General features: G+C 42.5%; 1 protein-coding gene across 1 annotated transcript in view; it reads left to right on the top strand.

Moving 5' to 3' along the window:
* ERBB4 (erb-b2 receptor tyrosine kinase 4) overlaps positions 1–26,028 on the top strand; it is a 589,315-nt gene that overhangs the window by 433,303 nt on the left and 129,984 nt on the right. Inside the window, exon 21 of the mRNA XM_077829473.1 lies at positions 20,544–20,729. Within this exon, the coding sequence (XP_077685599.1) occupies positions 20,544–20,729 (186 nt within the window). The remainder of the gene's footprint in view (positions 1–20,543; positions 20,730–26,028) is intronic.

Genomic DNA, 26,028 nt, shown 5'->3' with positions numbered 1-26,028 from the left:
GACAATTATCGAGCGTAGGCAGGGGAGGACTCCCCCTGCTGGCTGGGTCAACAACATTTAAGCAGCAGTCTATAATTTCCAGGCTGCGCAAACTGCTTCCCCCACCTCAAATTAATTTGATGCCCTCATGAATTCCTAACAAGCCATGTACAGTCTTTGGCCCAATCAGGTGGCTTTACAACAAGGCAAAGAGATAAGTAAAACTAGGGTTATTATGGGCTCCCAAGTTATGCTGCAATTAGAAAGCATAATAGACCTTCTGTGATGCTAAAAATATTATAATAGTTTGTCACAGTGAAACAGGCAATCAAGTGGACCCTTGATCTCATCAACAATAAACTCGGTGTTTCCGGGAGGTGATCTCGCGAGCTATGATTTTATCCAGGTGGTTGATCCATTTACAAGTTTAATCTAACCTCGCTGAACTTAAGCATTCCATTATCTGTTAGGAAATAATTAGAAGCTGCAAGCTGAAGTCTGCATACACAGAGATTCTTGGGAGTCCCCAAGCTCATTGAGATGAAGACAGTTTGACTGATGCTGGTCAGCTGATATTGGGCTAGAAGCTAATAATAGAAGGCAAAGTGCTGCTTAGCTACATGAACAAGTTAACTTGGGAAAAATTAAACTGAAGGGTTTGGGATTTATGATTGGAAATTCATTTTCCATCCTCATTTGTTTCATGGTAAGAGAACTGCAAAGGGAGTCTGTTTTATGACTTTATAATTAAGATCTAGGGAGCTTCTTGACTTCAGCCAGACTTATTGTTTTTCCCTGTGATCCCTAGGAATGGCCGGCCAGCAGTGACCAGGAGATATGTTAAGCAATATGTAAAGATAGTAAATAAAATTATCCAGTGATTTAGCAACTACCACGTCTACCAAGTATGTGGCAAATACATTAAAGCTGCATAAGGGTGAGGGGTTGTGGTGGTGGTGGGGGGTGGGGGTGTTGATGATAATGCGAGAGGAAAGATGAAGGTTTGTCCAGTCTAAAGAACGATATTAATAAGGCCTCCAATCTGCTGCTTTAACTGCAAAATGAAAGAGAAGAGGTTTCTCTGAAAACGTAGGCACCTTTTATGGCAAAGGCAAACTGCTCTGTTTTGTAAGGCATGCTGTGAATGTGCACTGTTCATTGCTGAATGGGTATTCGCTTCACAAGTCTGAAGTGAATAATCACCTGCCGAAATAGAGATGGTGAAATAAAGTGGCATTCAAAAGCCTACAGTGAGAGAAGCTCTCAGACTTCAACTATTATTCCATGCAAGAGGATTGCGTGGCCTTTCTGGACAAATCACACCATTTTCTGTGCTCCTTCCAGAGTGGCTAGATAATAGTGTGACAAGCACTTTGGAGATGCAGATAGAGCCTTTCTGCTTTTTTCGGTATTTGCGCTGGATTGTGAAGCAGGTTTAAGAGTTTGGATTCTCAGCACTGTCCCTTGCCAACCATTCTATCATCCTAATCCTTTAAGGAGCTCCATATGGGCAGCCCCATGTGCTCACAGGGACCCTCACTGATGAGGCCCCTGGTCCTCTCATATCAACATCCTTGAAGGATCATAGCCTGTATTACTACATAGCTGGTAGTGGAAAGAAATGGTGTCTCTGTTGCATCCTTCTGAATCATGATTTGTTCCCAACACCATTCCTGGATCCTGGGCAAAGATCGCAGCACATTTCTAGATTCGCCTCAGGAAACTAGCTCGTCTTCTTGGTAAATGTTGAAAGCATCACCTCAGCCACTCTGCCAGTCCCTGCCCATCTGGAAAAGCATTGCGACATTACTGTAATTGGATGTCCCACTTTGTAGTGCAGTTTGCTGCCTGCCTCACGTACAGCTAACGCTTTTCTTGCACACGAAATGCAGCAGCATTGAATACTGAGTCCCATTTTAAAGGGCAGCTTAATGAATAGATTAGGAGTTTCCATAATGGTTTGCCATTTTCCTTTGTCTTTCTCTTCCACCTTCTATACATGCATCTTTCTTTTAAATTGGCTTTAGTGGTCCCCAAAAGAGTGCCTACTAATGAGAAGCAACACCACAGCAGTCTGCCCAGCACGACTATGCTTCCGACAACCTCCAAACACTGTTGTGTTCACCCTGTGATGCTAAGTTATTAGAAGGAAGAAAAAACCCAAGCTCTTGATTGCAGATCCCCTTTTGTGCCGTCCCTCTTGCCCTCCCACTTTACACATACTTTAAGTGTAACCACTTTGAAGAGGAACCTGTTTGCCTGTCACTTCCAGGCACAGAAACTCGCTGTGACTGCAATTACAATTTCCAACTTATCCAGAGGTGCCAGAAATCAAGCTGTCCTTGAAAGCTATACACACGCCATGCACAAGCCCCCTAGAGTGACAGCCGCCGCGGAAGCTGAAAGTCTGAGCCCTGCTGAAGGTTAACTGCTTTTAGACATTTAACGGGAACTGTTTCAAGGCCATGTTCCCTTTTATTTCTGCCTTCACCGGTAATTTCCTCTTTAAATATTTACTTACCCCAGTAATCTTTTCTTCCATAGAATTATTTTTGTAAGGTTCTTGAGGAAATAGCCTGCCTTTTTACTGTCAGAGGATAACGTATAAGCACAGACAGAGCAGGCTAGGCTGGTTGGTTACAATCCTTTGGCATAATGGTCTAATGGGAAAACACAGCGAAAGAGACCTTGCTTCCTACAGATGATGAAAGTTAAAATAATACCAGAGGGGAAGTCCTGGCCCCATGAAATCAGTGGGAGTTTTGCTATTGACTTCAGTGGGGCCAGGATTTCACCCCAGAAGTCTGACAAGGCTGCCATTGGTTTTTAAGGGAGAGCCGCACACATGGTTGTGTTTTAGGTATTCAGTCTAATGTTCCTTTCCTGCTCTCCTGGAAGATTGTAAAGGCAGTCAGCATTATTTATTTATTTGTGTTGCAGTAGTACCCAGAGGCCCTGACCAGGATCAAGGCCCCATTGTGCTAGCTGCTGTCTAAACACACAGTAAGAGACAGTCTCTGCCCCAAAAAGACCAAGAATGGTAGGGTGGAAAAGAAAAGTAAAGGTAACATAACATGAACAGACACATCCTACTCAAATTCGGGAGATATAAACTGAAGCTGTTGAAACTTTTATTTTCCTAGTTGCTCCCCTCCTGGAGCTGAACATTTAAAAATATTATTATTAATTGTTATTATTTATTTTATTATTTATATTACCACACACCTAGGAGCCGTAATCATGGATCAGGACCCCATTGTGCTAGGCACTGTACAAAAGGACCTTGACCCTTCTAGTTCCCAGCATTTTGCTGAAGATGGTTGCTATATATCGGAGATGGTCTGGATTCAGAAAGTTCTGATCCAGACTCAGATTTTCCCAGGATTTCAGTGGCTTCCATCTGCATCTGAATTTTGAGTTGGATGACCTAATCAGACTTAAGGTCTCTACTCGACCTTCCTGTGAAGAAAGAAGTGCTGGGGACAATCTTACTGTTAGATCAACCACGTGTCAGCTGATAGGCTTGTACATCCACAAATGCAGAACAAGGCAGTTACACCGTTACATGGCCCTTAGTCCAGCAAGTAATGCATGATAGGGAGTGTTGGGATTTTGTGTATATTTTTCCGGACATGTTAAAATGCAACTAAAATTACAGAAGTGAATTATGCCAAAAAATAGTAAAACAGGAGACGTAATTACTCATTGTGAGCGGAAATTGACAAAGAACAGCCAACTTTAAAGTCGACTTTGGCACCAAGAACTGGACAATTAATGCCAAGACATCACAATAAGAAACTGAAAGCCTATATTTAAGAACTTCCTATTATTTAGGAATTTTCTCTGCATGCCTCCAGCTCACATTAACAATACAAAGTAGACACAGTGATGTTTCAATTTCTAAAGGGTAATGTATATGTCAGATTGCTGCTGCATTGACAGTAAATGAAGGTTTTATGGGCTCTCTGTTAATAATACAAGGTATTATTTTCATCGACTTAAACATAATAACTTCCAAACAAGCCACTGTTGGTTCAAGGTTAACCGTCAGCCAATCAGGATTTGATGAAAGCTTGAAGAAGAAATGTCTTGATATTTAAGCCAACCAAGCAGGCTGTGAAAATGTATGTATGTGCCAGCTAAGCAATTTTTGAAGCATGATTCTGTGTGACTGAACTGCCCCTTTGGTGATGAGTTATTACATTACGGGTTTTTCATGATAACAGATTGATATGGCTGAATACTAGCGCTAGAATATTCCTCAACTCAGTGACTCACAAATCAGCAACAATGCAGAAAATACTCGAGGACAAAGGGAGCTGAAGGACCACTGCTATATTTGTCATTCTTGGTGTTGTACTGTAAAAGTGCCCCACTTTTAAAAGGTGGTCAACGTTAGATTAAGGAAGGACAAAGAGATTTTTGTTGCGGTGAAAAAAAATCAAAGCCTGTAAGAAGTATGAATATGAGAGCCACACTATGTTATTTATAGAAATTTAAGAATAGGAAGGAATATAAGCTCTATGTGAACTTGGTGAAATGCCAGTTTCATCATCTATTTTGCCTTTAAATTCTTCCCAAAACTGACAGTTTGGAATACTTCTTCAGAGCAGGTGGATCTGATTTATCTGCCCAATGTTCAATGACAGATGACAATATTTCTTTGTCTAGTTGCTGATTCCTGGCAGCTCTGATCCATCAAAGATAACATTGATTGACCTATACAAATAAAAGAATTAACATCTGCTTATATACATATTCACTGTATTGTCTAACACTGATAAGCAAAAGACATGGACTGTTGACTGTCAAACTGTTGTATTGTAAGACATAGGACTGGTAAGTCCATTACATGCAGGAGGTTCTGATAACTTTTGTAATGTTCTACTTATATCTTCATAGACATAACTGGAGTCAGTAGGATATACTGCAATGGAGCTGAGATCATAATCTGTCTGACAACAATTGTTTTCTTAAGGCCTAAGCCAGCACCACTGAAGTAAATAGAAGTTGTACCATTGACTGTAGTGGGAACAGGGTCAAGCTGTAAAAAAAGAACCTATTTTCCTGCAGGGTTGCTGTTTGGTGCATTTACTTAGATTATTGTTTGTATTATGTAGCATCTAGAAGCCCCAGCTAAGATCAGAACTCCACTTGCACTATACATATGGGCCCCTGCCCTGAAGAATTTACAACCTAAATAGGCAAGGCAGTTGACTTTTGGGAGGAAGGAAGTGGTATCATCTTCAGCCCTATTTTACAGAGAGAAAACCGAAACTGAACCCAGATCTCAAAAGTCTCAGACCAAATTCCTTTTACCCTGAAACTGTCTTTTTCTCTGGATTGAACATGCAGAGCTGTCTGTGAATCTAGATCACTAAATTATATTGGCAAGTTACTAGCAGTGAGGAGGTTTGGAAACTAACTTCCTAAAACTTTTTTGTGAGATAACTAAGTTCTCTAATGTTCATGGTAATATAAATGTGTATGAAATGGTAATAGTTCTAATCAGAAATAATTACAGGGAAAGGAGCTAGGCTGCTATTAGTCCGGAATCAGTTATTATTTGCAGGAGAATTTCTATTTTACAAATTGAACTGTTGATACTGATTTTGTTTTACCTAATATAAACCTAAAAGTTTGAAAAGAGAAGGTTTATAAGAATTCTAGGTTCTAAAATTGCTTGGACATGCACTTTACGCACAAAATGACAGATATGTAAAGCTCACTTTGAAACAAAGCTGCTTTTTCTGGTCAAACAGGAATAGAAACCTGCATTCTAGAATAACTTACATGGACTTCTATCACTCACAATGCTTGCCGCCAAAGACTGGTATTTTAAATAAATTGGAGTACACTTGATATAACAAGCAAGCTATATATAGCAATGGGGGGAAATTAGGGGTTCTTATCTCTGAGTTACTTATAAGGTGATTGAAATTGGATCCTAAAGCATTCTGCTTTAATGCAGAAACCCAAGTTTTAATTGGATAGACACACTTTTATTGCACAAATCAAAATTAACTAATGGCCAAATAGACCAGGGCCCAAGTGTTATCTCAGCTCTGAGCATTGTAAGCGTGATCAAAATGTTTAAGAAAAAAGAAGTAATTACTTAAATCACGGAGATGTGATACCAAATTGCTTCTGAAAAGCATGGTATTAGCGGTCAATAGCCTCTTCCAGGGTGTTCATTAATCAGTTTGCAAAGTTACATACTGTGATATGGAACAATAGTGATGCACTGCCATGAAACATCTGAGCTGTAGTGAAACACCTGTTTATCTATCTGAAACCTGAGTCATCAGCAAATGAGATCTGTTTTAAATCAGCACCAGTTAAAGAAGCATACCATGCTTTGATATTGAGTGATATCAACACAAGTGTAGGACAACCTTTAGCCGGAATACCTTAAAAATATACCCTGGTATTGCTGACACTTCTCATGGTCAAATTTTACCCTCCATTTGAGTTTAATAGGAGTTCCACACATGTAGCCAGAGGCAGAATTTAACCCTTAGCAAATTTGTATTCTGCAGCTATCCCACCTCAAGCCATTGTTTTGTAAGTGAAGCGGGATTGGACTAGGTCAGGGCTTGGATGGAGACATTTGGGGACAAAATAGGTGCTATAAGAATGGTGCCAGTGATAGAGCTGGTCGGAAAACAGGAAAGAGAGGAATAGAGATGGTAGGAGGAGTGAGGATGATGTGAAAAGACTGAGTGGGTGGGTGGGAGGTTCTGGCTTCTTGTCTTCATGGTGAAATAAAACCGATATCAGAACTGGTTAAAAAAAAAAGATAGCTTAAACTTTAGAACTTTTATATTTCATAAAAAATATTTCCATGATTTTTTTAAAAAATTCCATTGAAAACCATTATTTGTTTATACTTAAACCTTCCCCTGCAATGTTTGCAACTCAAATATGACACTCTTGGGCAGTGGTTCTCAAACTAGGGCCGCCGCTTGTTCAGGGAAAGCCCCTGGCGGGCCAGGCCGGTTTGTTTACTTGCCGCGTCCGCAGGTTCAGCCGATCACGGCTCCCACTGGCCGTGGTTCGCTGCTCTAGGCCAATGGGGGCTGCGGGAAGCGGTGGTCAGCACATCCCTCGGCCCGTGCCGCTTTCCTCAGCCCCCATCGGCCTGGAGCGGCGAACCGTGGCCAGGGGGAGCCGCGATTGGCCGAACCTGCGAACGCGGCAGGTAAACAAACCGGCCTGGCCCGCCAGGGGCTTTCCCTGAACAAGCGGCGGCCCTAGTTTGAGAACCACTGCTCTTGTGACAGTGCATGAGAACCTGAAAATGAAATTGTCTAGAAACAAAAGTGAAACTGTGAAATCTGTTTTGATTTCTCAGGTGCAAGACATGAAGCAACTGTGCTAAGGCAATAAGTATATTCAATTCCCCACCCCCCAACCATTCTTTTAGTTTTAATATTGGTAATGTAATCGATAACCTTAATTGTGGAATTGAAAAAACAGAGCTTTTAAGTATCCGGTCATAAAGTCAAGCTTTCCTGTGGTGTGAGAAAATTACCTGAATGTGACTTTTTCAAAGTAACATCCCAAGACTCTTCAAAACGACTGAGAACTAGACGAATGTTTTTCATTGAGACACTGCCATCTCTCTTCTTACGTTAAAAAACCAACCAAACAAAGCAGTAACTCTCTGCTGCTGAAAGTGGTTTACAACTAAAACTATGAAAATATTTATTAACTGGTCACTTATGATTGTTTTTTGTCCTGTTGTTGTAATGATGACAAAGATTAATGGTTTTGGACAATGTAGTTTTGAAAGTTTTTACTATTAGTCATAGGCAATTCTCACCAGTCAAAACCAAAAGCAATTCTCTCTCAATTTTTTTCTGAAAATAATGGTTTATTTCACAAGCTGAAAGAAAACCCTTTGCCAGTAAGTTTGTGAAATTTTCAGAACAGTCATGCATACAATTTTACATGGGGAAAAAAAATTGTAAAATGTTTCACTTCCTTCACAAGATTTTGCTGTATCAAAGTGAAACCCAGAAACTCGCAGAGATCTGGTCAGAGCACAACAGTAGGTCAAATTTCCATCTTGCTGCATCATTGCGGGGGCTGAAATTGAACGTAAAACTGCTTAACTTCAGTGTATTAAATCTGGATTATTGTCCTAAGCTTCAGAGATCCCTGACAGTTCAGCTCCCCATAGGGGCCATGATTTGTAACACCATCCTTAGTTGGGTGGTCTGTGGGAATCGAACCTATGACCTCTGGATATGAAACTGTGAGCCTCTACACTGTGTCTGGGCTGACGGACTTGGTTGCGTGTTAGCATGAGTCTCACTGTTGTTAAAGTTTGATTCTAGTTAGTCTTTCACATAATTGTCTGAAAGTTGGGCTCAATAATATGGAAAGCTGATGCATGTAAGCCACGGTAGCGTGACACTTTTAGGAGAAGGTCTAATTTAACTAGTCCTGCTGTTGTGTAATGCAATCAATGGCAATTTGTAAACTCCCAGCTGGAACACCTGACTCACATTTGTGGTGGATGCAGTTCTACCTGTGGTCGCTACGCTGATCTGAAATCACCACAGGCACAGGTCAAAAGCATATTTTCATATATGCAAAATGAAGGTGCCAGTATTCTCTGTGCCAAAATATTGACTCTGGCCGTTCCAGTGTGAAATAAGCTGGGCCCGCTGTTTTGTGCGGTCATTGGCCAGGTTGTCAGAAATGCTGTTAAAGGTTAGCACAGCTGGAGGTTTGCTCATGCTGTCGTTCAGTTGAAAATCCTCTAAACGTATTTTGCATTAAGGAGCCGTGCTAAGGAAGTGATACGTAAACAAGCAGAGGAGAACTGGCAATGAGCGTCTAGAACAAAATAAAAATATTTTGTTTTGTTTTTTCCTCCCAAAGGGAATGAAATATCACAGACTGCTGTATAGGATTCCCAACCTCACCCACCAAAATTACTGTACCTTCTTCTGTGGAACAGGCCTGTCATTAAAACATGGTGCTGGGGTTCTGAAGATCTAGGCTCCATTCCCCATTCTGCCACAGACTTCCTGGATGACCTTGGGCAAATCACTTAACCTCTTTCTGGGCCAGATCCTCAAAATAGGTGAAATGCTGTAGCTCATCTGAAATCAGAGGAGTTAAAATTTACACCAGCTGGGGACCTGGCCAAAAGGGGGAGGGGTGTCTTTGCTCAGATAACCAACATGTAAAATAGGAGTAATACTGAACTGTTACCAGACAGAGGTCAGTAAGACAGTGGGGCCTACTCACTGGCCAGTGCATCAAATATAAAGCTCCCAACAGCAGCAGAATTCCAGTTCCTTTCTTCAGGGATGGGTTTGTTTTTCAAAACAAGAACAGTCCAATAACACCAGGTACTTTTATTTGCCTCTCCCACATTGCGGGTTTGCTCTCTGCTAACAAAGCAGTTATTTGCCAGCAAGGCCTTCCAAATAGCTGGTGCAGAGACTGTCCCTTCAGCATCTTCCCTAAGACCCTGGATCTCCTGTGGGAAGCCTCCTTCTCCCTGCAAATCTCTCCCTAACTGAGCTGTTTGCTGGCCTTTGATCTGAGGACTATATGAGCTTCAGGCTACCACCTAAATCCCTGGCCTCAAACCATTCACCTGGGAGAGAGATAATTAGGCAGAGTCGGGGCTAAACCCACCTCACTTAAAGAGCTGTCATACTCCATGACAAGCTATTATGAGGTTCTGATTGTTTATAATGTGCTACGAGCTCTCTCCAGGGAAAGTATCATAGAAATGCAAAATGGTTGTCGTGTTGTTTTCTGAGGACGACATACAATGTATAGTTCCCTCGTTCAATGTTTTTAAAAGCTCTGGGATATTTACACATGGCACCAGTTCTGAATATTATACTGATGGAATCGAGCGAATTGAATTGTATTCTTCCAGTGTTTGCCTCTTGGTATTCTTTACAGTGTTCTACCGCGTACATGACAGATACTTGCTTCTAGCTTTTCCTCTCATGAGCAAGTTTGGATAGTTTGATTTTTATTGATCAACCTGAGATTTTTTTTAAAATTGCTGTTATGAGGCTAGTGTGTGTCTTCAAGGCCGCTTTCATACAGAACGTTGGCATCATCACAATATGCTTGAGGTAACTAATATTAGCAGCATGCTAATATGGGTCGCCATAGGCCGAAGGAAAGGAGTACTCGTGGCACCTTAGAGACTAACAAATTTATCTGAGCATAAGCTTTCGTGAGCTACAGCTCACTTCATCGGATGTAGCTCACGAAAGCTTATGCTCAAATAAATTTGTTAGTCTCTAAGGTGCCACAAGTACTCCTTTTCTTTTTGCGAATACAGACTAACACGGCTGCTACTCTGAAACCTGTCATAGTCAGAAGGAGTTAATCTGATGACACCAAAGCTCCGTATAATTGTGTACACAATTTATCTTGATAGCATTTGTGTGATAGATAGATAAACCATAGACAGATACTTATCTATCGGTTTATCCAGAGATACACTTATCTGTCTGTCCACACATCTACAAAGAATTGGAATATCACTCAGGTAATATTTATAGCTGTAATATATACATACATATACACACACCCACATATATATGTGGGTGTGTGCATATAGTTGTATATTTCTATGTACCATCTCTAAAAATCCACATTAGAAGAATGTTAAGGTTGCAAAGTCAAGTACTTAAAAGTTAGGAAATGATAGAGTTACAGTTACCCCTTGTGCAGGTGCCTAATGATACAGTCTTTAATTTACATGAACTCATACGATTTTCTCCACAGGTCCTCAGCCTAATTTACTGAATGGATAGTTATTCAATATTTTTTTTATCCTCCACAGTCCATGTGTGGCACCAGGCCCTATTTACTGCACATATTCAAACCCTGCACTGCATACAAAATTATGATTTTCCTTCTGGGCATTTCCATGGTGCTGTCACCATAATATCAGAGTGTTTCACAAACACTGATGAATGTATCTTCACAACATTTATTTGGTGGAGAACACAGAGATTAAAGGCAGAGTTGTCAGAAAAGCCCACTAATTTCATCAACTTGGGTCATTAGTAGAATTTGGACCTTTAGATCCACCACACAGACCTTTACCACTTAGGCTAATGGAGTAGCTGGTAACAGTAGTAGGTTGTTATCCACTGTGGACCAGCCAATAGGGCGGAATCATAGGCATCTCTGGCCAGCGGGTTTCACAGCTATTTGCTGACAGCAGAGGAATGTAGAGACTCAGAACTCCTGGTTTTCATTTCAGGTTTCAGAGGGCAGCTGGCATTGGCCTCTGTTAGAAGATAGGATACTGGGCTAGATGGACCATTGGTCTGACCCAGTATGGCCGTCCTTATGTTCTTATGTGTTCTCTAGTATTTAATAGAGCATTTTGCTCCTGTGACCTCATCTTATCTCTGACCCGCCCTCATCTCCTAATCACATTTCTTTTTTGTCTCCTGCACTCCTCTGCTCCTATCAATACCCCTACACCCTGTCCCCTCCCCCTCTGCCACTCCCCACCATGTGGCTCTTGCCACCCCATGTCCCCACCATTTCTTACCCCTCATTCAAATCAGGTGCTTTCTCCTCCTCCTCCATGTTGGTTGGGTGTGAGCACAGGGAACATTGAGAGTACAGGAGACAGTGGATCTCTCTGCTTTCAGTTCCTGTGCCTGGCATCATGGCAGTCCCCAGCAGTGCAAAGAGCAACTTCAGGGCAAGTCTAGCTCATCCTCCAAAGCCTCATCTGAGCATGCCAACGCAAATCAGCTGCCAAACTCTAACAAGTCTCTACTGAGCCTGTGCAAACTGCATTTTTTAATTAACTAATCTATTTATATATGTGGAGGCTCAGAACTTGGCCATATTTGGGAGAATTTCCATGGGGATGGCCAAAGGGATGTCCCAGACACTCCAGCAACTCCCTGATCCAAACCATGATCGCAGTAGAGTTTCTCAACAAAATGGTTGCAGGTTTTTCTTTAACAGCCAAAAAGAAATGATTTTTCCCCTAATTTCATTCTTGGAAAAAAATTCAGCTGAGGCATGGAAAATTTCATCCCAAATGGTTAGTTTGGCAAAGTTAAAAGCAACTGAAAACAGGTTCTCATATTGGGAAGTATCAGGCAACCATCACCATCTATAATAAATGTGTTTTGTATGTGTGTATATCTATCTCCTGAAGTTTTTGTGTAGTCTACATATGGCCAAGTCAGCTGTAAGCTAAAAGTTTAGCACGGCCCAAAAGGACATATTAACTGGGAGGTTTTGAGAAGAAAATGTGTTGAAAATATATCAGTCTATAATTGGATTCTCCCCGAGGCAGATCAGACATGCACTCTAGGCATGGTTTCTTGCTCTAGCTATTACAGGTATCATAAAATTAATGGAAAAAGAATATCCACTGTAGTATCTCTGCTGTCACACAGAACTCATTTTTGGCTTTCAAAGAAATGCACAGCCCAGGAAAAAAACAGCTTTTTAAGTACATACAATTATTTCCATAGCAGTGAGCTAGGAAAATTAGGTGGGAAATATAACTCTAAAGAATAATTGGATTCCTTCTTTTAAGTTGAAAAACAGTTGGAAGCACAAGGACAAGGAAACAAGTTTTGTTGTTGTTCAGGTTTTTTTTGTTTTTTTTTGTTTTTCCAGTTTGTAGGGCATTCGCACGAAAAACGTTCACTCCAAGAGCCACGCACTTCACCTGCTCAGAGAAGTAGAGCTTATCTAAGCACTCTGGACTAAATTAAGCTTGTTTTTGTGAGAATGCTCTAGAATGGGAAGATTGTTCCTGCTCCTTTGGTTCAGGAGGGCAGGTGTCATCTGACGAGCCCCACAGAAGGCCTCTCCACCCCATGCACGAGGAAGGCTACATTTGAAGGAGCATTGGCTACCTCTTTGCAATGTGTGAAAACCCACTCAGCGTTCATATCAGGGTTCAGGAGCTTACCTGCATCCGGGCACGAATGCTGCAGGAGGTGCATCTCCTTGTCCTATCCAACATGATTCAGGCTCTTGGGAGTCATAATCAGGCCCTTTATGGGAAATTAATAAGTAATACATTGGACCCCTGTTTGTGGTTCTGTAACAGGTTTATGGGTAAGAGTGATTGAACCTCTTGTTAGAGGGTGGCAGGATCTACAACCCTCTGTTGGGGTGCAGGGCTCTTCTGAGGACACGCTGCAAGGATAGGAATTAGAACATTGCATAAAGCAGCTTAAATACATTCTGTAGACTCTTGGTGGCTGGTGTAACTTGTTAACTCCCACCTGTTTATAAAAGAATTGGGCCTGACCCTCCAGTCAAAGAACAGAAACCATCTGGTCAAAGGTCAGAAACCAGGCGGTGCCATGGGAAACCCTAGGAGCAGCCAGGCTGATATTCATGTTCAGTTGTAAATTATTATTTCACCAAGAAAGCCACACACCAGAAAAGGGATAAGTTCAGTGTTGCCTGATAGCCTGTGTGTAGATTTTACTCAGAGCAGAGGGGAATGCTTCCTGCTCACATCTTTGTTCTCCTCGTCCTTCATGAGGGAACTGGAACACAGTGGCCCTGTCTGTGCTGAATTTGTGGCCAAGTTACATGGTTGAGGCTAAAACCATTTCGAGCATGGCTTGTCTGCCCTGTGTGGCTGGGTCCAGAAACCATTTTAGCTAGAATTTGGGCTTTAGGTGCCCAACTCCCATTGAAACTCAATGTGGTTTGAGTGCCTAAATCCCATAGGTATCTTTCAGATCTCACCCTTAGTCCTCAATTTGGTTACACGCCCCCCCGGCACAGACATAGTTTTACTCACCAGCGGTACCTACACAACTGTTCTCTTCATTGGGTATGTCGTCATCTTACTAAATGGCCTTAACATTGGGATCAGTGTTGAACATTAATATAACATTGGCATTAGTTTTCAATTTAGGCTGTGTACATAAATCAGAGTTGAGTTTAATATATCTGGCGACAATAATTAAATTCATTTAAAAAAAAGAGGAGAGAGGCTACGAATGAGCAACATGACAGATGATTTCTTTATATAAAACACCCTATGTGGACATCAGAATACTAAATGAAAAACAGAATGCTTAATTAAAGTCACTTGGCATTCTCCCTTAGATGAGGCTGATACAGTAGAACCACATTGCTGCCAGCTACCTGAGCAAGTAGCCATTTACTGAAGGGAGGTCTTTCTTCACTCACCTTCACTGAACCATAGATTTGGTCTGGCTAGGTCAGTCCCTCTTCTGGTGGACTAAGAGCCCCAGATGAGTCTTCTTGTCACTACAAATGGTCTGTTGTTTTTGTCTAACAGTGAATTAGTGTCCGATGGACTATAACACATCCACAGTCCTCTCATTCCTCAAATTCTGACATAAACAATGGCATTATTGAGATTGCAATATTTTGTGACTGATCAAATGTTTTGTCCTCTTCTTTCCCTTCTTTTTCTTTGAGAGAGAGGTTATATCTTGCGGTTAGATTGGGATTCTGGTGATCTGCGTCCAAATTGCCAACTCTGCTGTAGACTCCCTGTGTGATCTTCATCAATTATTGTGTCTCTCTGTATGTCAGTTGACCATCTGTAAAATGGGGAGGATGGGTAAAACTTTCAAAACCACCTCAGTAATTCAGGATCCTAAGTCTCACTGAAAGTCAGTGGGATCTAGCGGCCAGATCATGAAAGGTTATTTAGACACCTACTGGGATTTTCCAGCATCATTCTGAAAATACCCCTTGTGGGAGTTAGGTGTTGTCAAGGTTCCTTCCCCACTCTGAACTCTAGGGTACAGATGTGGGGACCTGCATGAAAACCCCCCTAAGCTTATTTTTACCAGCTTAGGTTAAAACTTCCCCAAGGTACAAACTATTTTACCTTTTGCTCTTGGACTTTATTACTGCCACCACCAAGCGTCTAACAAATATATAACAGGGAAAGAGCCCACTTGGAAACGTCTTTCCTCCCAAAATCCTCCCAAACCCTGCACCCCGTTTCCTGGGGAAGGCTTGATAAAAATCCTCACCAATTTGCGTAGGTGAACACAGACCCAAACCTTTGGATCTTAAGAACAATGAAAAAGCAATCAGGTTCTTAAAAGAAGAATTTTAATTAAAGAAAAAGTAAAAGAATCACCTCTGTAAAATCAGGATGGTAAATACTTTACAGGGTAATCAGATTCAAAACACAGAGAATCCCTCTAGGTTAAACCTTAAGTTACAAAAAGACACAAAAACAGGAATATACATCCCATTCAGCACAACTTATTTTATCAGCCATTTAAACAAAACAGAATCTAAGGCATATCTAGCTAGATTACTTACTAAGTTCTAAGACTCCATTCCTTTTCTGTTCCTGGCAAAAACAACACACAGACAGAGAGAACCCTTGTTTCCCCACCCCCCTCCAGCTTTGAAAGTATCTTGTCTCCTCATTGGTCATTTTGGTCAGGTGCCAGCGAGGTTATCCTAGCTTCTTAACCCTTTACAAGTGAAAGTGTTTTTCCTCTGGCCAGGAGGGATTTAAAGGTGTTTACCCTTCCCTTTATATTTATGACAGGTGTCTAATTTGGTTAGGTGCTTCTGAAAATCCCTTAGGTGTCTATCTACATTTAGGTGCATTTAGGTACCTAAATACCTTTGAAAATCGAAAATCTGGCCCTTGGCCTTGTTGTGTTAATTTAGATTAAATATATAGGTCCAAAGAGTTAAAGGTGCTGATGTAGTCCGGTCACTGTCCAACATCAAACAGTTTAAAGTAAGATTCGAGATTTGGTACACAGAGACCTCAGCCTGCTTAGTGTCATGGCAATCACACAATTAAAAATCCTTTAAACTCTGTATTAAAGATACAACAAAGAAGGAAAAAATAGTTAAAGCATTTGAAATGTAAAATACTAAATAAAGCAGTGGTTCTCAACCAGGGGTCCAGAGCCCCCTGGTGGCCCGTGAGCAGATTTCAGGGGGGTCCACCAAGCATAGCTGGTGTTAGACCCGCTAGGGCCCAGGTCAGAAAGCTGAAGCCCAGCCGCACAGGACCGCAGCTCGGGGCCCCAAGCCCCAATACCCAGGGCTGAAGCCAAACCCTGAGCAACTTTGCTTCACAGTGCCGGAGGTGGCATGGGGCCCAGGGCAATTTCCCTGCTTCCTACCCCTTAATGCCAGCCCTGGCTTTTATATGGAGAAAAACAGCTGTTGTGGCACTGGTGGGCTATAGAGTTTATATAGCATGTTGTCAGGGGCCTCAGAAAGAAAAAGGTGGAGAATCCCTGAAATAAAGAGACAAGGTGGGTGAGGTAAGATCTTTTATTGGACCAGCTTCTGTTGGTGAAAGAGACAAACTTTTGAGCTACCCAGAGCTCTTCTTCAGGTCTAACTCTGCGTAGCTCGAAGTCTTGTCTTTCTCACCAACAGAAGTTGGTCCAATGAAAGATATTACCTCACCCACGTTGTATCTCTAATATCCTGGACCAACACAGCTACAACACTACAAGTATTAAATAATCCTCTCATTTTAACATCCTATTCCCTTTCCTTTTGCTGGAAAGAGCACATGGTCTTACCAGCCACTCTGAGAACTGGCAACCTTGTGCCAGCATTAGGTTGTTTAGGGCATTGCTCTTAGTTGCCTCTCTGGTCATCGGCTGACATCAGTGTAACAACATATGCAGTCTTGGCCAGCTGAGCCAGACTCTTATTAAACAGAAGGCAAAAGGAGAGAGAGAGAGGAAAGAAAATATTTAAGGTGAGGAAGGAAAAGGACAGTGAGGGGTGAGGGGTGGGGTGGGGGTGGGGGGAGCCAAAGTGGTGTTCAAGAATTTAGTCCGCACCAGTGGAGGTAGTGGTTTCAGCTGTCTGGCCCAATTTGGTGAAGACATCCCTCAGGATTACTGCATAGAAGGTCCAGGCTCCCAGGAGATGTTGAGGGTGTTGGGGTTGGTCCTGCTTTGAGCAGGGGGTTGGACGAGAGGACCTCCTGCGGTCACTTCCAACCCCGATATTCTATGATTCTATGAGGGTAGCAGCCATGATGATAAAACTTGCTGCAGCAGTTGTTGGCAGACAGTTCCTTTTTCAGCTAATTTTCCCCAAAGTCTTTTCCTGTTAAGAACCCCAAAAGGGAGTGATGGGCAGAATAGCCTGCCCTCTCATTATTTTGCCCACCATGCGGCCTAATTCCCAACACACCAGTTTTGTTTCCTTGACTTCTGGTCCTGTACTCCTCTTGTTTACCAAGCATAATCCTCACACAGTACTTAAGCAGTATCAGTAAAACCCTTTCTGTTTAAAATAAATCAGTCTTTCTGTCTCCTGACATCTTGTCTTAAACAATTTTCTTTAACAGGTTATTGTGACAATTTCACTCACTTTTTACAGCTGACATTACAGGCAGGATAAATATGTGAGCCCAAATATTACTACAGCCCTGATGTGTCCAAATTGCTTTTGAAAATGGGACTCAGGCTCCTTAGTCAATAAGGTGCTTTTGAAAATCGTAATACCTCCTTCTTGTTGTTGTTTGTCTGTCTTGTCTATTTAAATTATAAACTATTCCAGTTGGAGTCTATGTGTGCCTAACACACTGGGGTCCTGATCTCAGCTGGGTCCTATAGATGCTAATGTAATACAAATAGCACTAATTTTACCAATGAAGAAATTTGTGCGAAGTCAGGATTCATGCAAAATTAATATTCCTTGCAGATGAATGGTCTAGAGCTGTAGTGAAGGTGTTGCTGCTCTCTGCCACATTACAAGCCTTAATCTAACACAGAGCAGTCCTTAAGAGTTTATAAAAATACCACTTTTTTTCCAGGACCTCTGTCCAAAACTCGTGAGGAAACATGAACTTCCTTATAATACGAGGATGTGACAAGTGGCAGTGCTTACTTTTATTATTGTACAGAAACGTCTTCCATTCAGACTCAAATAGAGTTACAAATGATATGTGGCTAGAGACTAATAGGAGAGATGCTTCAAAGCTTTTTTGTCCATGCCCTCCTAGTCCACGGTGGGCCAAAAAAGAAAAAAAAATGGCTATGTTCTAACCTGTTCTCAATATAAAGAAAAATGCTCCCACTTCAAAGGTGCTAGAGAAACACCTGTTACATTACCCAAAGCCAGGGACGTGTGGGGGGAGATTTCCCCCTGGTGCAAGTCGAGGAGAAAATATATGGGGTAATAAAGAAAAAGAAAGGCAAAGTAATTTTGTTTCTCGAAAATGGATAATGCACCTGTCAACATGTATTTAGTCTGGCGGCCTTCAGTGACATTTTCTAGTGACAGCAGAAGAGAGGCTAAAATTGCATTGAGGGGACCCCATATAGAGTTGGGAAACAGAGCTCTGTATTAATTTTAACATGGAGCAAATTGCTTAAGCCAAACTCCCCCCATCTCATTTGTTGCATTAGGATCTCCCTCACACCCCTCCTCCAAAACGCTCCGCTGAATAGTTTGGTGTTGGGGGATTTTTTGGTTTTGCTTCACATTCATTTCAAAAGAAAAAGGGGAAAAATCTGAGGCCATCTGCTGTCTTCTTTATGGGAAAAAAATAAAACCTACAATTAGTGTCTTGTTCATCTTTTCTTTTTCAAAAAAAGAGAACTATTATGCAAATACTCCACAATTTGGTTTCAAATACTCTTTGTACTGTGAGGAACAATTTTCTTTAATACAAACCCAACCTCCTTGCTAGGACTTTTTTTTAATATGGGGGAAAAAAAACTTTTATGAGACTTTTCTTTATTGTTGTGTTCTTCTGCTACGAAGGTTTTGTCATCCTCTCTTTGTGCAGTATTATTTTTGCCGTTATTCTTTAAGTTGTCAGTTATACATTGAACAGGTTTTTTTGGGGAGAAAACCAAAAGAGCTTCATAAAACTCCATTTCCATGTCACTTTTCAGTGTTCCTTTGCCTCAGTGAAACGATTGCCACTGAAGGGCAGAGCTCAGTAAATCCAGAGAGGCTTTGCCCCTTGCCTCTTCTGAAAGCTGCCTGCTTGGCGTGAAAGGAACAGGGGTACTTGTGGCACCTTAGAGACTAACAAATTTACTTGAGCATAAGCTTTCGTGGGCTACAGCTCACTTCATCGGATGCCACTTGGCTGTGGCAGCTTTGTTGTAAGTGAAGATTTGTAGTTGAAATATAGCTGCAGACTGTAGGCTACTTTGACAGGTTTCAGAGTAACAGCCGTGTTAGTCTGTATTCGCAAAAAGAAAAGGAGTACTTGTGGCACCTTAGAGACTAACCAATTTATTTGAAGTGAGCTGTAGCTCACGAAAGCTCATGCTCAAATAAATTGGTTAGTCTCTAAGGTGCCACAAGTACTCCTTTTCTTTTTAGGCTACTTTGGTGTCTGATCCTGCAGGGCTTGCACATTTGAAAATCTTGTACCAGATCTTCTCTGTCCCAGCCCAAGGCATGAAATAAAAAATGAACTTTGAATTAGGGAAAATTCCCATTAGTATCAGTTTGCTACATTATAGGCTGGATCCTGCTGTGTGCTGAGCAGTCTGGCCATCATCCTACAAGGCCCTTCATCAGAGGCTTAGCTTTCAATGTGTGCTTTTAGTACTTTGCTGGGTCTGGGCCGGCATGGTCAACATCGTGTAGGATTGAGCCCCAGGACTGGTGTAGCGCTAGGAGTAAGAGCTGCAAAGTCTGGTTCTTACAGTAGAGTGCAGAGGTCCCCAAACTGTGGGCTGTGCCCCCTAAGAGGGTATGGAGGCATGGTCAGGGAGCACAGTTGGCCTTGGCCAGCCCTCACAGGGGGCGAGAGCACCATCCAGCCCCACCACACTCCCAGCTCTGCTCCGGCCCCACCCCTGGCTGCGGCCCTGTGCCTGATCCTGTTCCTAGCCTCGGAATAGTTCTGCACCCAGCCAGGATTCTGGCTGCTGTCCCGCACTGTGGCTCAGTGTGGACCCAGCCCCAGCCTCAGCCCCTGGCTGTGGCTCTGTTCCCAGCCACACCCCCAGCTGTGGCCCCAACCTTGGCCCCCTTACCTCTGTCTGTGCCCCTCCCCGCCCCGAGCCATGGCCCCACTCTGGACCCTGGCTCTGGGCAGTGTGGGCGATGTGGACAGGGGGAAGCGGGGCATGACCCTCAAAAGTTTGGGGACCATTGCTATAACGGTTGCTTAATGCCAAGTGGCCTTTTCCACATTTTGGGAAAGATTCAAGGAAATAAGTATGAGTAGCTACATCTCTTAAGGAGAAACAGATCTCATGCTATGAATATGATCAGCTACACCACTGTTCCCTCTTCAGGGTACTGTCACAGCAAGAGGCGGTGGAGGGCAGGGCAGATTTTCCCGAAACAGCCGTCAGTGGAGCAATGCTGCTTTATAGCCGCTGAGGACCAGGCCCATTGTTTAGCCTTGCGTAACATAAATTACATCAGTTTGGACCTTGCTGAAGAGTAGCTTGTGCTATCTCATCACAACAGGAAGATACCGTGAACCTTTATTGTACTTCAGGGGACACCAAATCCCTTTTGATAGTGTGTGCGGGAGCCATAAATCTGCAGGGCATGGAACCTTTGAATGCAATGATGGATTTGGGATGTTTTTGTTGTTACAGGAAGCACTTATCATGGCAAGCATGGATCATCCACACCTGGTGCGATTATTGGGCGTCTGCTTGAGCCCCACTATTCAGCTCGTCACTCAGCTGATGCCCCACGGCTGCTTGCTGGACTATGTTCACGAACACAAGGATAACATTGGCTCCCAGCTCCTGCTGAACTGGTGTGTCCAGATAGCCAAGGTAAGGTCCGACAGGTTTTTGGATATTTCCAGGACTAAACAAATGAGCACGGTCATTTCTGAAAGTCAGCAGTACCCATTCCTATGCAGAAAACAAGAGAGGAAAATCTATTCTTATAAGGCAGTTTGGTGATCTTTTTCATTACCTCCATGCAATAATACAGTATATACTGGTGAGGTAACAATCTGACTCAGCCCCGTACACAAAACGTATTTTACTGTGGGCTTTTGGAAGACTTGAAGAGGAAAAGCCTCCTCTTTCCTACATCCGAGTCTTGGCACAGAATGATTAGGCAACCTCTTCTGCTGCTGCTTCAGTAAGTAAGAATGATGCCTTCAGAGTTCAGATGTGTACCTGATTGCTCAAAGAGTGTCAGCTGAGAGGTACTAACAGTAGACTGTAAATCCAGCCTTAATATACTCCTTACATAGGAGTGTGTTGTTCAGGAACTCGTTGCAACAAATAAGTTGGTATTTAATGGCATGCTTAGGAACCACTTTTTTAGATATCCGGTCACAATGAATGAAAAGATTTGGAAGTGTTAAGGGACTACAATTTGCATCCATTGTACACTACCAGGGTGGTATCTCTCTTGCGCATATGTCAACCAGAAAGTTATGAAGGCACTTCAGTGTGTGTGTGTGACTGACTGTGAATCAGGCACTAAATACTTGTAAAATTATTTAAAAGTTACATTTTCACAACAGAACAGAAAATGTTAGTAACTCCCATGTGAGTGCATGTTACAGGGCATCCTCGGTGCCCAGTCTGCAGAGGATCTGCTATAGCAGCTGCTAACAAGTCCTGGCTCTTAGCTCAAGTTTTAGCAGCTTTAGTGCTGGGAGTCCTACGTTCAATCCCCAATGTGTCACACCAGAGGGCAGTCATCACAAAAAATATGGTTGTGGAGTTTGTTTGCTTTTTGTTTCAACAAGTGAATATTATACTTACGAAAGTGAAGCACCAATAAAGTTGTCCAATGCAAGATGCAGCCCTGCATTTGTGTGCCAGGAGGGAAAGATATCTGAGGGTTCAAACAAGCCCTTCTTTGCCTTCCTGCCTATATCTCCATGAGGGGCAGAACACAATGGCAGTCCTCTTGCTCTCTTCAGAGATTGCTCATTTTTCCTGGACTAGAGATTCCATTATTTTTCATTGGCATTTTCAGGTTTCCTTGTCATCCTCTTCCTCAGCTCTCTCTCTTTTCCATCTGCTCTCCGCTCTCTAGATTATTGATGGTGGTTATTATTTATTACAGACCCCTTACTTAGTACCATATGCATAAAGATAACCTGCCTTTGTTTTCAACTGCTACACTAGTACCTGGTTGTGCAGTGTATACTGAGACCAAATTCCCATTGGCTTAGCCTAATGAGACCGACAATGGCACTTGCTATTACTCTGTAATAGCTATGGATGGTTGGACTGGTTCCATGCAGGAGCTGAAGCACAACTGCAGTGATAAGGAGCAGAGGGTGCTGCCAGACCCTCAGCATTTCTGAAAGGAATTCATTCACAATTGAGGCCCCTTATTTATGGGATTCTGTGTGGATTCAGGCACGTTTGAAAATTGTAGCCTAACGCTCTTCTTGGCGTGTGTGTGTGGTGAGAGAAGGAGGTGAGGCATTACAGGGACTTAAAACTGAGCTATTAGGCTCTCCAGCACTCCAAGGAAGGGTAGACCAAATGTGTAATATTAACAGATGAACCATGAAGAAGATGGAGGGAAATTCCCCGGAACAAAAGGTGGCCTATTAATGAGGGGAAGAAGCAAAGTTTAATTAATCCATCTTTCTCCACATCGCAGTGGCATATGGTTAATTTTAATTCGGCCTCATGTTACAGCATCAGGGTCATCTGCTTGGCTCCTCACAAGGGAAACTGTTATGAGCAGCTGTTTTTCTTGAAGCTGCATATTGCTTGCTAGACATATTTGCCCTTTTAGTTCTTTGTAGTCACAGCTTAATTGGATCTGCCTCCTCTTAGATGCTTAATGTGCATCTCCCTTTATTTTGCCTGCCTTGCTTTCCGTGTGGGGATCACTATTGGTTTGCAAGAGGACTGAGAGCAGGAGAATCGAACCTATGTCATGGGATGTTCTCCATTCTGCTGGTGCTAGCTTATCAGTGCATTTCTATGGTATGTAGTGATGAGGTGGCTCGTTTAGTTGGGAAGGTTTCCACAAATGTTGAGTGCTACTGCACAATGCTGGTGTGGCAAAAAACCCAGTGATGGGTAAACCTCAGAGTGTTTAGCGTTTAGTGTTTCTTGAGCGCGAAGATTCTGATTGAGCCTGGCTTTTGAGTAGAAGGTTCACAGGGGGGAAAGGGTCACCATCAGCACATGTGCACAATGGTCAAGTGGAAGCAAGCCCTCAGTGTGTAATCAACATTAAGGTATCACAGCAGAGAAGAAATAGTGTGTGGGATGGTTCTGACCCCTGTGACATGCTCATGTTGCACGGCATTATCTCTGCATCACATGGCACTCCCCAATGGAAATTCCAATGGAAAGACACGTTTTCTTGCAGCTCTCGCGTAATCTGGGTGTGTCTCACCAGATCAGTTCTCTGCCATTGATGCATCTCAGTTCTTCCTCTTCTCAGCCTGTGGCACAAAATAGTTCAGTCTAATCCAGGTTATTGGGTTAAATACAGTAATTAATTGGATGGAGGTTAGTGGCTTGTGATGTGCAGGAGGTCATAGGTAGATGGTCCCTTCTGGCCTTAGACACAATATGATAAGGCTGTCCTTCATTTAGAGGCAGAGTATGGACAAATTTTGGACGTAATGATGATGAAAAGAAACTTTTGGAGCACAGCAGCGGGACTGCCCTTAGTCTAAAAAGTGGAATAAATGTGCGGGATGGATCCCAATCGCAAGAGAATAGCAGTATCGCTGTGCCACTCATCTGTCACCTTTATTGATCATGGGAATCAGCTGGCATTCTGAAAATAGAGAGATTCAGTTTGCCTTCAAATGGCCAAGTTGCCAATGGAGTGAATGCTGAAACAGGCTGTTGTGTCAAACTACAATTTCTACTAGATAGCTGAGTGAAATGCTTTACCTTCTGAGCGTCTCTATCCACGGAGAACTCACTGTTCAGTTTGCAGACTCCTTCTGGGCGTGGGAATTTCTCTCAACCTCTCACTTTTTTTAGGCATGTTGAAAAGATTTATTGTGTCTTTCTGAAGGCTACCAAAAATCACTCGGGTATAACAGGATCCAGAGAATGTTCAGTGACCTCCTAGATCAATGGTTCTCAAACTTTGAGAACCCCTGTCCTACATACGTTTTCAGCTGCCTGAGAAAGCTTCTGAGGTCTGCCTTTCACTATATGTACCCTTTTTGTCCCGTCTGGTTTTGAAGACAGTTTTCTCTGGCAAGAACAGAGATGAAGGAGGTGGGAGAGCCTTTATTTTGGGGGGTGGGTTTGTTTTGGGGAATGATTTAAAATCAAATTACCATGACTGCAATATGCACTATTCCCATGGTCTTTCTCTGTCTGGCATGCAGGCTGTTGTGTACTGAAGGCGTTGCGTCAGAGTTAATTAATGCTGCCTGGGTGCTCACTTCCAGCTCTCTGTATTTTCTTATAAGTAGATGCAAAAGCTAGACGGGAAATAGGCCTGGTTGCCAAGGTCAATATGCCTCTGGTGATCTTCTTTGAATGTTGACTATAGGGTGCTTATTAAGTATTTTCCACTTCCAGGTGAATGAGAGCTTAGCTGAATTTCTTTGCTTGCATGGATGGTGTATACTTTATTTTGATTATTAGATCATTGTAGACTAATGGTACTTTCTTTCCAGCAGTTTAACTTCTTATTCCAAAGATGAAAGTGACAGAAGCAGAGCAACTGCACATATTCTAAATAAAATATGACCATTAGGCGGCAGCCAAAGCTATGGGAATATCAGCCTCCTAGTCTACAGAAACACCGAGTACCTCCAGTGCATCGTGGGATACACAGTAGATGAATCGTGTTCAGGTGTCTCACTTAGGAACTGAAGCTTTGCCTTTTAGCCCAGCGTTCTAATTGCTAAAGATTCTATTGGTTGAGAGTTCAGCTGTCATTGACTTTAGTGAAGAAACTGAAGTGCAACAAAGCAATAAGTCTGCAGCCATTACTCACAGTCAGAACTATTCAAGGTGAGCAAGAGTGGCTGGTGTAGTCTCTGAGAAGCTAAGAATGGCTATGCTGGGTAAGACCAATGGCCCATCTAGCCCAGTACCCCGTCGTCCAACAGTGGCCAATGCCAGGTGATTCAGAGGTAACAAACGGAACAGGTGATCATCAAGTGATCCATCCATAGTCGTCTCCTCCCTGCTTCTGGCAGTCAGATGCGAGGGGCACTCAGAGCATGGGGTTGCAACCCTGACCATCTTGGCTAATAGCCATTGATGGACCTATCCTCCATGAACTTATCTAGTTCTTTTTTGAACCCTGTTATAATCTTGGCCTTTACAACATCCCCTGGCAATGAGTTCCACAGGTTCACTGTACTTTGTGTGAAGAAATTCTTCCTTTTGTTTGTTTTAAACCTGCTGCCTATTAATTTCATTGGGTGACCCTGGGTTCTTGTGTTATGTGAAGGAATGAATAACATTTCCTAACACACTTTCTTCACACTGTTAATGATTTTATAGACCTCTATCATGTGTCTCTTCAGTCATCTATTTTCCAAGCTGAAAAATCCCAGTCTTTTCAATCTCTCATCAAATGGAAGGTGTTCCATACCCTTAATCATTTTTGTTGCCCTTCTCTGTACTGTTTCGAATTCTAAAATATCTTTTTTGAAATGGGTGACCAGAATTGCATGCAGTATTCAAGGTGTGGGCGTACTATGGATTAATATAGTGGCATTACGATATTTTCTGTCTCATTATCTATCCCTTTCCTAATGGTTCCTAAGATTCTGTTAGCATTTTTGATTTCCACTGTACATTGAGCGGAGGTTTTCAGAGAACTACTTATGATAATTCCAATATTTCTTTCTTAGAATCATAGAAACATACACTTTAAGGTCAGAAGGGACCATTATGATCATCTAGTCTGACCTCCTGCACAATGCAGGCCACAGAATCTCACCCACCCGCTCCTGTAACAAACCCCAAACCTATGTCTGAGCTATTGAAGCCCTCAAATCATGGTTTAAAGACTTCAAGGTGCAGAGAATCCTCCATCAAGTGACCTGTGTCCCATGCTACAGAGGAGGGCGAAACCCCCCCAGGGCCTCGTCCAATCTGCCCTGGAGGAAAATTCCTTCCCGACCCCAAATATGGCGATCAGCTAAACTCT

This window comes from Eretmochelys imbricata, chromosome 11 (genome assembly GCF_965152235.1).
Source record: "Eretmochelys imbricata isolate rEreImb1 chromosome 11, rEreImb1.hap1, whole genome shotgun sequence".
Taxonomy (NCBI): Eukaryota; Metazoa; Chordata; order Testudines; family Cheloniidae; genus Eretmochelys; species Eretmochelys imbricata.
Note: the sequence above shows the minus strand (reverse complement) of the source record. Positions and strands in the feature narration are given on the sequence as shown.